Here is a 13,609-nt window from a genome sequence, read left to right as displayed (position 1 = left end):
AGGTGGTTAGCTGTGTTAGACTGAAGTCAGGAGGGAATTGCATGTTGCTGGGAGGGGGTGCCCATTACAGTGGTGGGGAGTGCCTGCATGGGTGCAGCATTGGGTGAGGAGGAGCATCTGCAGTGTGGCTGGTGCATTCCACCCCCCGGTATGTGGTCCCTGGAAGCTCAGAAGTTGGACAGCCCTAATCTACATGAAAATACATTGTAAAAGATCAGGTTAGATATAAGAATATGTAATAGAGATGTAAAAGAAGAACAATACTCATAACAGAGAAGTACATTGTGATGCAAAAATATAATAAAAGATGACAATCAATTTAAATACACTTTTCCATTTCTGAAGCCTTCTCATGAAAATCCTTAGTATACACTACACACTACCCGATCTCAGGCCAGTAACTGAACATGCTGAATAATAAATATATACATAAAAGCTTGTAGGGACATTTTTCCAATGTGTCCTCCATATATTTCAGCCCTTTCTCATAACTCCATCTAACAGTTATAATATTAAATGATAGCATCTAAGGCAAAAAGATAGCTCTGACTATCATATAAACCCAACAGTACTCAGTAACTCAAGATAAGCTGTGTTGGCTCAGAACTGAGCCAACTCTCAAAAGTTCAGCTGCTTAGCATCTCTCCCATAAGAGCTACAGCTGATTTCCTATGGGACTGTATGTGGTAAAATGTACAGTAGACTGCTCAACTACTGTACAGCTACTGGGATTCAATTCTAAGCTTTCAGAAATGCTGTTATCTTGAAACAAAGGAGGAAAATAGTCTCCACTGGTGCTATTTTTAGTACATCTGTCATATAACATCTGCTTATCTTGTGGACTAGGCACAAAATTACTTTGTTTTTGTATCCGCCTAAGTTAATTAATAGAGAGATCATCTGAAAGTACGTAATGTGTTCAAGCTTTAACATTTTGAACTCTACCAGTTATTTATCCCATGGCTTATTTATGCAGCTAATACTAAGGTCGACTGTAAAATATAGCTTTCCTGTAAAGCTACCATATATGTGAGGTTATTGAGACTGAAGTTCAGCCCTCTCATAATCCCATTTTACTGCTTGGGATAATTCTCACTGTAGATATTATACATACAAACATTGGTAAATTGTAACAGAGATTTCCTTTATTAAGATAAAAAAGCTAACAGTATTCTGTTGAATTTATTTTTTAATACGCACACACATATTTATATTTATATGTATTTGAATGTATATATAAACACACACAAATGATACAAAAATACATATTTATATATACTGCAGACAGAAGTGACCGTAGGTGATGCAGGGTCCCAGGGCAAATCAGCCTGTGCAAGGCCCCTTTAACAGTGCAAGGGGTGGGGCTGTGGCTGCTCCGCCTGGCTTTGCAGGGCCCGGGCCAGTCACCCCAATCCCCCTCCCCCCCACCTAAAGGATGGCCCTGACTGCAGAGAAGGACCTGGAGGTTGCAGTGGACCATAAGTGGAATATAAGCCAACAAATATGCCCTTGTTGCAACCCACCCCGCCAAGAGCATATTACATTGTATTAACAAGACTGTCTCTTGCAAATCAAGAGAAGTGATTCTTCCACTCTATTCAGCACTGGTAAAGATCGATTGGGCTAGGGACGGACATTACACATAAGCCAGTTTAAGTGATCATGAACTGGTTTAAATCTGTAACAAACATAAGTTCAGTGCACATAAGCCAGTTTCAAAATGGCTGAAACTGGTTTAAGATAAACCTGGTAGAATGTAGTATCAGACTTAACTGATTTGGGCCAAACTGGTTTATGCAATGTCTGTCCCAAGGCTGGGCTGCCTGCTTCAGAGAACACGCCTGGCCCCACCCCCTGCTCCCTAGCCAGAGCTCTGGCAGAGACTGCAGCACAGCAGGGTCTGCCTAGCTTCCCTGTGCCGCCCCACCTTGCTGCTCAAGCAGGGAACCCCTCCTCCCATCTCCCACAGCATGGACCCCAGCCCCACAGACCCTAGGCATGTGGTATGCTAGCTAATGCTGAGAGGGGTGGGTGGGTGTGTGTGTGTGTGTGTGTGTGTGTGTACACACTGAGTGCGCTCATTCTTTTAAAACCCCTGAAATACTTATACTTAACAGTAGACAAGCTAAGAGATGACCGTTCAGCCTAATCTGATATTTTAATTAAACTTCTTCATTTAAGGGATAGATCCCTGTGATTTTTTAATTAATTAATTTTTTTACAATATGCCTGATCCTGCAAGACTAAGCAGCTCCTAGCTACCCTGGTATCTGTGGTGTTTCAACATTCTGAAAGACTGGGTCCTTTGTCTATAACCCTGATTAATGCTCTGCTCCTACAGTCTGATCTTGCAAACACTTAACGATCATACTTATTGCTGAGTGTTGTCCTGTAATGGGCCTGGTGCAGGAACAGGATCTTAAAACCATGACATAGTAAACTGAATCTATGGAAACCGGGAATCAACATACAGACAGTCCTTGACTTACAACGTTTCGAGTTACAACGTTTTGCACTTACAACGTTTATAAATTGATACCCTGTTTCAACTTTACAATTCCAGTTTTAACTTACAACGCTTGTTCCGATGCAATGCCATGCCAACGAACAAGTTTGCTGCATCACTCATCTCCCTGGACAGCATCTGTCCAAACTTCCTTGGACATTTTCTTTAAGAAAGCAGATAAGACTCCAATAAAGCTTGCAGCCAAGACTCCTGAGAGGACTCCAGCCAAGAGCCCTTCATAAAGTCCAGCAAAGTCACTTCAAAGAAGTCCTTCCAAATCAATATGATTGCTATTTACAATATAAATATATTAATGTAGCTATATTACTCATCCATAATTGATCGAGTACAAAATTCTGGGGTATGTTTGGTGAAAATAGGGTATTGGGCCTTGGTTCAGGAACCAATCCCCCATTTATAACATTGCTTCTTATGAGAAAATTGGTTCTGAATTACAACATTTCGACTTAAGATGCAGTTTTCAGGAACCAATTGTGTCATAAGTCTGAGGACTGCCTGTACTGCATTGCATCAGAGTTCAGTGTTAATAGTGGCTAGCATCAAGAGCTTCTGAGCAAGATGCAAGATATGTCACAACTGATAAAATACCCATAAGGGAATAGGACTGTGAGAAACACTATCATTTCATTTTGATGTCCATTTTGCCATTTCAAAGGAACTGTGTTTCATTTCGTTGTTTCATTTCGAGGTACTGTCCCGTTTTGTTTCATTGAAACTGTTTCACTGTTTCAACACGTTTTGCCCATAGGCTATAATGGGGAATCATAAAAATGCCTAAAATTGTGTCATCTCTTGCCTCATGTGGATGAAAATAGCAGGGATGGTAGCCCCTTCTGAGGGCATGAAACCTGCCACGTTTCAAGGAGATAGGTGCAGAGTTTTCTGGGAAACCTCAAAATCTTCAAAACACAACTCCTGACACTTCCCAGCAGCAGCAGCCTCCTCTTATCTGGTGCACAGGTCCGGGGACCCGCACCCCCAGGAGGAGTGGGGCTGTGCTGGACTCCTCCTGGGGGTGTGCACCCCCGGATCTGCACGTCAGCTGAGAGGAGGCTGCTGCTGCAGCCCAGGACAGGTGGCAGCAGCAATCTTCTCCAGTGCTGGGTGCAGTGCATGCCCAGTATGGACTGATGCTGAAGCCAAGTAAGACTGTCTTTGAAACTCGAACTGTTTCTAGACTTTATAAGCATTTCGAGTGCCCTCATTTTTCTTTGAAGCTGTTTCGAAGCCTTTTGTTTAGTTTTGATTTTGCTGTTTCAAGCACAAAATGCATCGAAACAGCTTCTAAACAAAATACCTGGTGAAATTTCACACAGCTGTATAACAGAAGTGCTCCCTTAGCCACTCAGTTACCATCTGCCTTATACCATGAAGCATGAAGTTTTAAGCAGCCTTATAAAAATAGTTTTAGGTCTTACCTAGTATAACTATGGATAGTTTTCACTGTTCAGATAAATGTCTAAAACATTTTTTGTTTCTATCAAGCTCGACCTCAAATGATATTCACTGGCTATTGAAGTCAGTATTACAGAAAGATATTTCCTTTTTTCATTCTGTTCCCTTTCAGCTTCATTGGGTGTCTCTCTGTCCTTGTATTGTGAGAAAGAGTAAATACTTTGTCCTACTTTATCTTCTCTAGTCCATGCATTTTCTAATATAATCTTATTCATCTTCTCGCCAAATGAAAAAAATCTCAAGTCTTTTCAATCTCGCTTTATGTGCAAGGGTAATCAGTATCTCCACTGTGGTAATCAGTATGTGTCACCTGGCACCTCTTTATTTCTGCTATGCTACAATTTTTTTGGACATAGTGAGACTGTAATTGACCATAGTATTTAAAATTTGAATGTGTAATTTATGCAATAGTATTATTATATACATCAGTATTTTATATCCCACTGCATAATAAGCGGGTGTCTTAAAATTTGACAGTCTCACTGTGATGCTCAGGCCATTGTTCCAAGTGGCTATGGTTAATTTAGATTTTTCACTTTGAGATTTACAGAGGAGCCTAAGAGTTTTAGAGGCTACAATCCCATGAAAATTCAAACTTGCTCAGGCACATATAAAAGTTGCAGCTTTGTGCAAAATAATGCACTAGAATAATTTGAAGTATTCTTTCCAACATGCACAATGGTGAAAGAGGCAAATTTCACCTGTCATTATACTCAGTTCTGCACACTTCCTTAATTTAATCACAAGGTTGTTTCTAGGTTCCTCACTCTTCTCTGATTTTGTGCAACTACAAGCAAGTAGCACAGACTTCCCAGGCTCAGACAAGCCCAAAGGAATGACATCTTTCTCAGCTACAACAACTTTAGGGACTTCTAATAAGGTTTTAAACCTCCCATTAACTCCACACTTGACATATAAGGCCCAAAAGATTACTTCACTGAATGAAGTGCAGGTCAGCTCTGGAGATAAAAGCAGCTGCCATTGTAGCAGTCCAACGCACTACAGATTACTTCAGGATAAAAATGACGAATGTCGTACTTATTTGGAAGTATACAGGAAGTGTTTGTAAGACAGAACTTCTAAAGGATGGAGTCCAATGGCAAAAATGCCAAGCCTTGTATGTATAGTTTACAAGAACAAACTCTTTATAAAAACCAGTATCCATGTTACCTCTTGTCTAATATCAATAGTTCTAGGGACAGACATTCAAAAAGCCTGAACTGATTCAATCTTTACAGGTTAGTCTAACCTGCCTAAGCTGAACCGGCTTCTAACCAACCGCACAGACATCCTCTCTGGACTGAGAAAATGCCAGTACATGCTTGCAGTGGCTCAGGCTAGAAGCCAGGGGGTGCTAAAGCAGCTTTCCCTTTCCTTCTACAGTGCTGAGTGGGGGGGGGAGGGCATGGCCAGGCCCCGCCAGGATGCTTTGATTAGGGAGGGGTTCCCACCCCTTCTTGATAACAGAGTATTTATCAGCTGTTATAAGCATTTAGCACCCCACCAGAAAACAAAGTTTTGCTCATTAGTTCAAGCTCTTCTTAAAAGGTTTTTTCAAAGGAAGGAATGGAGTCAGCAGGCTCATAGAAACTGCTTTTCTTTCTTGTGCAGAGGGGAAAGCCAAAGTAGAATATATCCTAAGCATACCACCGGTAGATAGGGACACTTCCTTCATTCTTCTACGTCACTTCCAGTGATAAAGACTTTTGGTTCAATAAGCCCATTATACCCAAGCCTTACATCTGCATTCATATACTCTTCCTGACTTTGGCTAAGTACAAACATTTGGGGAGGTTAAATCAAGTTCAAAATGGCCACCTGATTTAAAATCAGCTCATCCTAATGACAACTTTACACTTACAGACCCAGTCTCAGTGATGGGCAATCAGTCTAAACCTGTAACTGTACAAAAGCTCCATCCACACAAACTTGTCTAAAAATTGCAGAACCAAGTTTAAGATGAACCTGGATCTATGTAGTATCAAATTAATTTGATTTAGGTCAAAACTGAGCATGGAACTTCTGTACACTTTCCTTTTGCAGCCCCAGAGCTGGGAAAAGCCAGCCATTGGCCCCAGCCCCTAGCTGCTCTTTTCAACCCCCTTCGCCCCAACTAACCGGCCTTCTCAAATCCCATGCCACAAGGCGTTCTGGATGCAGCCACTTATCAGCATTCGCAGCTGCTGGAGCCGAGCAAGTAAGGCCCCCAACCCCACCGCTAGCCCCCTATTCCGACTTACCTGATATTGGGCAGCCATTTTGAATCTATTTAACCTCCCCCTAAATCCCCCAAATGACTGTACTTAGCCTTCATCCTCTAGGCCAGTGGTCTCCAAACTTTTCTGATCACGCACCCCTATCAGTAAAAATTTTTTGAGCACGCAGCCCCAATATATGTATATTTATATTCATGCACGCCTATCAGTAAAACATTTTTGAGCACGCACCCCCAATATAAATAGACGTTCTAATATTTTCTTCCCGCACCCCAATGGATCATCTTGCGCACCCCTCTTTGGAGACCACTGCTCTAGGCATCTAAAAAAATACAACTGACTAGTTAGGTCATTTTCATTTTCAAAATGAATGAAGGGGAAAAAATAAAACAACCTAAATGGTGCACTGGCTGACACATGATCACAAGCAGAACTCCACTGAAGTCAAATTCTGTGGCTGGTTACAGAATTAGAACCATTTCCTGGAAATTCAGAAGGGCTTTCCATTGTAACGTGCCAATGCAGAAGCAAAGGAGAAAAGGGGAAACTACTTTTTTTCCTAATGGCTCAAGCATACTCCGCACACAGTTTAGAATATAACACTTACAATTTTTGTATAAAAGTTTATTTTTAGTCTTTTGTGGCATGAAGATTAAACATAAAAAAGTAACCTCTTATAGGAAAGAAAAGTAACTAGAATACTGTTGTTTACTCTGCCAAGACAAAATTTCCAAGTAATTTAAAGATAGAAAAAAAGAAATATTTTTGAAGCTCTAATTGAATAAACTCTGAAGGACCTTTTCAACACCTTCTGGGATGTGTTCTTAATTCAGTAAAGCAAATTAGTGTGCTACAACGCAACACATTTATCTTCCCTTACTTAATACTCTACATTACTCTATAAACAACTTAATCTTTAAATGGCCAAGACGTTAATGCACTCAAACATAATAAGTATGTGGTTTTAAGCCCTTTCTTGGTTCTGTAAGGCAGAACTGTACAAAATATAAATCTTTAAACAAACCATTAATGTCATGGGCTGAATGCAAACAAATTCAGTCTATTTGCTGGCCTCTTGCTCACAGAGTTACTGTATTCAGGTCCTGGTGCTATACCACATCAGATAAAGGATCTGGTGTGCCTTGCAGCTGCCATGCATTAAATGCCATTTTAAAATTACCTTAGATACTTTCCTCATTTTGTTTCTACAGACTAACTACTGTGGAATCAATGCTTTCATTAAATGTGGTCAAGAAATGGAAGATGTTCTTCTTGGAAACTTCAGAGAATTAAAGTAATTTTCAGTTGACAGGTTTCCAAAAAACTGGAAGAACTTTGCATTTATTCTTTTGCTTTTCTTTCTTCCCAACCTTTTTCATTTTACAATTAGATATATGAAGAGGATGGAGCGAAAAATGCGGAACTATCCCAACACAGATCAACAAAGGTAAATTTTAACATCTAGTTTGCTCAAAAGATGGAAGAGTTGAAAAAAAAGTTAAACTTTTTGTTGAAATATTCAGTTTTCTTTTTGTCCCCAAAATTTCAACCAGGCAGGACAATAGGGAAAGGATGCACCCAAATTACTCAAGAATTGTTCTGCCTAACTAAGCAATACATAAAAGAGACTCTCCTTCCTTATAAGTGCATGTAGCTACTTCCCTTCTAGGATAGGGCTTTGAGGATGAAAGAGAGGGCAGAAGAGACTGCAAAGTCCCCTTTGGAAACTAAGGTCTTCAGAGTTGATGCAGACTATGCAGTGTGAATGCAGGGGCCCAACATGTATTATTCACTAGGGTTTTTTTCCCCCCTGAAGAAACCTGGTAGCTCTGGTGTTAAGTACTGAGACACAATTTTTCACCTATGGGTTAATAGTGAAAACCCAGCACAGAACAACTGACATTTAGTAATTTATCGTTTGATAGTAGTTTATTGCTATAGACCAGTTCCTAGTATGCACATCACACTGAAGTTTGATGTGTACTGTATATCAATTTGTTAAACTAGTGCAGTGCACTGGGACAAGGGGGAGCTGTATAAATGTAAATTATACCTACACTATGGTCAGCCCTAATTGGAACGTTCTTTTCATTACAAAGCAAGGATTCAATAAGCCTGGGGACTAAACAAGTCTCTCTGCCTTAAAGTCAAGACTAGCTGTACACTAAAGAAAAGCTTGTGCTACTATTGCCTGTTTCTGTTGTGCAAAAAAGAGAGGAATATTCTGAGAAAGAGGATATTCCTCACTCTTTGTGACTGTCAATTCAACATGTTTCCAGGGCATTACAGTCATTAGAAATCCAACTGGCTTTGGCTGGGTCCATTTGAAATGCATTTCTAAATGGTGCTTATGAAAACAAAGTGCTGACAACAGGTCTGAACAGACATGCATCAAATATGCTCATTTACCTTATTCATAAAACGTTTCCTTTCCACTGATTCTAAATAGAAAGTATCTGGGGAAACGACTAATTGCACAATGCCTTAATGCTGTGGATGAATGGCCTCTAGGGATAAAAGATGACAATCCATTTGTGATTTGAATCCAGATTGCTAGAGGTAAAAAAAAACCAAACAAACCCCAAAAACCAAATCCATTGAGTCACAGAGATTCAGCATTGTTCTTTACTGGGCCTCAAAATGTCTTAGTGCTGGAGAGTTCCACACCCTGAATAATACCATGTTTTTTCCATACAAGTTCAGTAGCCGCATCTCTGGTCACACAAGGTTAAGAAGAATGGTTCATAAGACAAAAGGTGGCCTCTACTCAACCGAATTTGTTTTTATATTTTTTTTTTCTGTTTTTAGATCGGCTCTGAAAATATTCACGATACTGTTACAAATACAAAAAGTTAAACATTGTGAGAAATCTGCAATTCCCTTTTGGGTCAAAAAACCCAAGTGGTATTTTACTGGCAAGAGACAAACTTTGCAATCTCCTCACCAGATACTTCTGAGACTTCATTCTGTAATGCGAAAGCCAAAAAAAGGGGGCCTCTTACCAGACATTGCAGTGAAATCAGCACTTCGGCCAAATGCTTCTGTAACTCCAAGACCTTTCAAAACATCTTTCAGATCAATTTCCTGTTCTATTGTGAACCTAGGGAGAATAACAGAGTTGCAAAAGGGTGTAAACAGTATTTTTAGTAGCATATTTAAAAGATCGGTTAGTGAGGGTTAAATAACAAAGTAGCAGATATAACACAATGGTAACATGTTCCACAGAAATGTCTACAAATGCATGAAGTTCAGAGCCAGAATATTTTACTACTATTTTTCTTTCAGAAACACCCGGTATTTACTATCACTACACACAATTCCTGCCCCGAAAATGCTAGTAGAATATTTTGATCAAGAAGATGGGATGACAATATTTTACCTGAAAAAATAAGGTAGTTATTATAGGTACATATAAAAAGGTGTCACTGATTAAAAAGTAGGGACTGAAATGGAGTGATTTGAAGGAGCACAAAAAATGAGTTGTGGGTAAAAAGAAACAGGAGGAGAAGGAGGATAAGCATGATCAATTTTTATTTTAAGAAAATATATAAGATAAGAACAAAGAGTACCAGCAATATAAAAGTTAGTTCTGGTAGGGTCTCTAAAGAGGTTGGTGGCAAAAGTGGAGTTTTATATATGTGGGCCTGAATGCTAAACTGGGAAGTAGACACCTATTCACATAAATGACACTTTGGGTTAAAAATTATGGGTATTATTCCAGTTTTCATCCAGACTTTTTAAATACACTGTAGCTGAATTGCTGACAGAATAAAAGGATATATAAATACCTGTGGAGTGAACTTTCTAGTGTATAAGGGATAGGCTACTGACTCATTGTAGTCAGAACCAATGCAATGGCTCATGCTATTACAGTAAACATAATTTGCTTCATTTCCAGAAGAAAAGACAGTCCTGAGCAGCTGGACTATTACAGTGAGACAGTTTATTAAAGAAATAATGAGAAGTAACCTTAGCTAGATTGCAAGTGTTACAGAGGTCTACTGACAGATGACAAGGCATAATTTGAAATGTTTTCCGATAAAGACTCCCTGTAAAATGACCAGAACATTAATTATGAAGGATTTCAATTACATTAACAATAACTGGGATTATAATAGCTGTAGGATACAAAGAGAGAGCACACAGTCCAGCAGGTTTCATTATACAGTTTCTTCAACAAGCCATATGGTCAGAGACTGCAGCACACCTAGACTGCAGTTCTTGGTGAAAGTCTTGATCTGTTCTTGACCCAATTACAAAAAAATATTGTGTCACTGTTCCATTTCTTGTCATAGAAAGATTCTTTAATGATGAGACTTCTTTCATATTACATCCCTTGTAATGCAACATTTGCCAGGCTTGGAGTGGCAGCAACCATATTATTGTTGCTGTGAGCAACGAGAAGTGTTGCACAGAATCCTGATCTAACATAAAGCAGCTGATGAAGTGTGGAGATGCTATCACTGCATGTCAGTGTATGTGCAAACACCAGCAGCTTAAAAAATAATCAAGAGAGCGAAGAATGAGAAGATAAAGGTCAATTGGATTTTCCCCATTGTCAAGAACATCTAACAGGAGGAGGAAATGGAAGACATGATCCACATTCATGTAAGAAAAACGTAGGAGGTGAAAAAAATAGCAAACAGTGAAAAAAGAAGCTGAAGTAGAGCTGCAGAACAGATATTAGAGATCTTCACTAGGGAAGAATTTGTCTAAATGAAAATAAGATTTGTGAGCATAGTACAGAGCAGCTACAAATTACTGGTGACAACAAAGGCATTAAAGTCAGGACCAGACAACCTACAGGCTATTCAAGTTTCCTGAGATGAAAAGAGGGGAAGCAGTCACTCTCAAGAGTGTATTTGTTTTGTCAGGATACCAGAGCACTGGAAAGCAACTAATACAATGTCATTATGGGGAAGCTCTCCTGAAGTGCTCTGGGAAATTTCACACCAGCCAAGGCAAGGAGTCTGTCCAAAGGTTGCACACCCTTAGTGAATGAAATAAAGTAAAGCCATGTTCTGGGTGTTTCTATAGGAAGGAATAAATGCCCAGTCTGGGGCAAGCCCTCATACTAATGTAGTCCTTTGCTAAGGATCAAATCCTCAAATCTGAATTTATTCAGGTCTGTCAGTCAGTTGGCCAAATACTGTTTCCAGTTACTCTAACATAAATCAACGGGACCTTTAAGAGTGAGTTAAATAGTGATTTGATCCTTGATGGGAATATTAACTGAGCTTTAAACAGCGCAGAGGGACTTGTAACAGCATATTACATTGGGGTGAACATGCAGGGGATTGCTGCTGGCCATATTACAACTGAGCTAAATTTAAATGCAGAGCCAAAGCCTGTTCCCTCACACAGATGCAGAGTGAATAGTATTATTTGATATTATGTAATGTATTTAAATATGCATTGGGTAGGGCAAGGGTTAATTTTTAAAAGGAATAACTCTATACTAAAAGTTGCCTACTAAAACCTTATGCCAGTAGTGTCAAATCCCTCAATGACTACCACATGCAGTAGAGCAGGGTTGGGCAAAATATGGCCTGCAGACTGGATTGGAGGGGCTCTGTCCGGCCTGTGATGGGTCCCTTGGTCCCGCATGGCCCAGGCACCACCCGGCCGTGGGGTCTCCTGTTGTCTCCTGGGCATGCAGCAGAGCTAGAGCAGCTCTGTCGCTAGTCTGCCTTTCTAGGCAGCCCAGGCAGTGGCTGTGGCTTCTTCCAGTTGCTACGACTGCTGGTCTCAGCCCCGCGGTACTGGCGGGGACCCACATGCACAGGCCTGACCTGCCCCATGTCTGTTCTGGACTCACTCACCCAGGCTGAGCAACAGTGATGGAACAAGCAGCAGCGGCTAGGCAGAAACTGTTGCTTAGTATGGGGGAAAAGTGGCCCCTCGTCCTTGCTGCTGCCAGACCCTTCTTGCTGCAGCTGCTTGGAACCCGTGCCTGGGCTGCCCTGCGGCTTCTCTGCACTGCCACTGCTGCCCTGCTGGGCAGCCTGGAAATGGTGGTGGAGGTGCATGCCAACCCTGTGCGGGCTCCAGGTAGCTGCAGCAAGAAGTGCCCAGCAATGCTGAGGGGGAGGGGCTGCTTTTCCCCCCACGCTGAGCAGCAGTTTCTGCCTGGCCATTGCCACTGCTGCTGCTCAGCAAGGGCGGGCGAGTCTGGAGCAGGTGCGGGTTGAGTCAGTGCTGTGTGGGCAGGTTCCCATCAGTACCACGGGGCTGGGGCCAGGGGTGGTGGCAGCCCCAAGGAGCTGCCGCCACTTGGGCTGCCTAGAAAGGGAGTCCAACTGTGGAGCTGCCCAAGCCCTGCTGTGTGCCCAGTAGGCATCCGGATGTACCACAGGAGGGCAGAGGACCAGGCATGGGGCTGGCTGGGATCAGGGCTGAGTGGGGGTTCTGGCTGGTCCGTTCCTGCCTGGGCGAGTTTGGAGCAGACGTGGGGAGGGCAGGGCAGGGCAGGGCAGGGCAGAGCATGGCTGCACGCTGTTGGCCGTGGTGGGGAGGCACTGCAGGGTGTGAGGGCTCCAAGGCAGAGGTTGACCAGCTCAGTGTGGCACATGAGGAGGAGGCTCCCATGCACACCTCTCCATACCCCTCCCCCCACACACAATCACATGCCCCACAAACTGCACCTCTCTCCACATGCACTCCCCCACATACAGACCCACAAGCCTCTGGGGGGGGAGCCTGCTCGCTGCTATGTGCACCTCCATACCCTCAGCCCCTCTCCCCCTCCACAAACATCCCCCCAAACATTCCCCCACAAACCCTCTATACCTACCCACCCGCATCCACACCCCCCCATATATCCACACAAATCCCATACTCACCCACCCATACCTCCCACCTCCCACAGTATACAAGAGTAAGACTTTATTTTGAGATATTAGGCAGTCACCTCTATATACATGATGCAAATGCACACAGAAATCAGGACAAAAATATTTTTTAAAAATAAAATTAAAATATGTTATTTCGGATGTTTGATTTTTAGTACACAATTTTGGTTTTTTTTCCAGTTCCAAGATGGCAAACCCCCTTCCCAAAAGGAGTACTTCTGAGGGCAAGGGGAAAGGCTTCTGGTGGCAAAGGCAGGATTTCTGGTCCCAAGATGGTGACTGGGGAGCGGGGCACCAGTCAAGGGGCAGGGCTACCCTTGTAGCCTTCAACAGCTCACCAAAACCAGTTAAGCGGCCCTCCAGCTGAAATAATTGCCTGCCCCTGCAGTAGAGTCTAATACAGTAAATGTAACTATGCATTTTACTTTTCAAGTAAGTTTCAAAGTTAAGGAAATTAAACCGAATAAATAATGGTGCAGTTCTCTCTTTAAGTTAGTGTTAAAGATAAATATAAATATAAAGAGAAGGCTGAGGAGGGATCTTGTGGCCTGTTATAAACT

At 41.8% G+C, this 13,609-nt stretch overlaps 1 protein-coding gene across 1 annotated transcript in view; it reads right to left on the bottom strand.

The window, feature by feature from the left end:
* Positions 1-13,609, bottom strand: part of SERPINI1 (serpin family I member 1) — a 40,420-nt gene that overhangs the window by 11,506 nt on the left and 15,305 nt on the right. The window contains exon 5 of the mRNA XM_019503249.1: positions 9,201-9,298. Coding sequence (XP_019358794.1) covers positions 9,201-9,298 — 98 coding nt within the window. The remainder of the gene's footprint in view (positions 1-9,200; positions 9,299-13,609) is intronic.

The sequence above is a fragment of the Gavialis gangeticus genome, unplaced genomic scaffold, assembly GCF_001723915.1.
Source record: "Gavialis gangeticus isolate Ggan-Ray unplaced genomic scaffold, GavGan_comp1, whole genome shotgun sequence".
Lineage (NCBI taxonomy): Eukaryota > Metazoa > Chordata > Crocodylia > Gavialidae > Gavialis > Gavialis gangeticus.
This window is presented reverse-complemented; position numbering and strand designations above follow the sequence as displayed.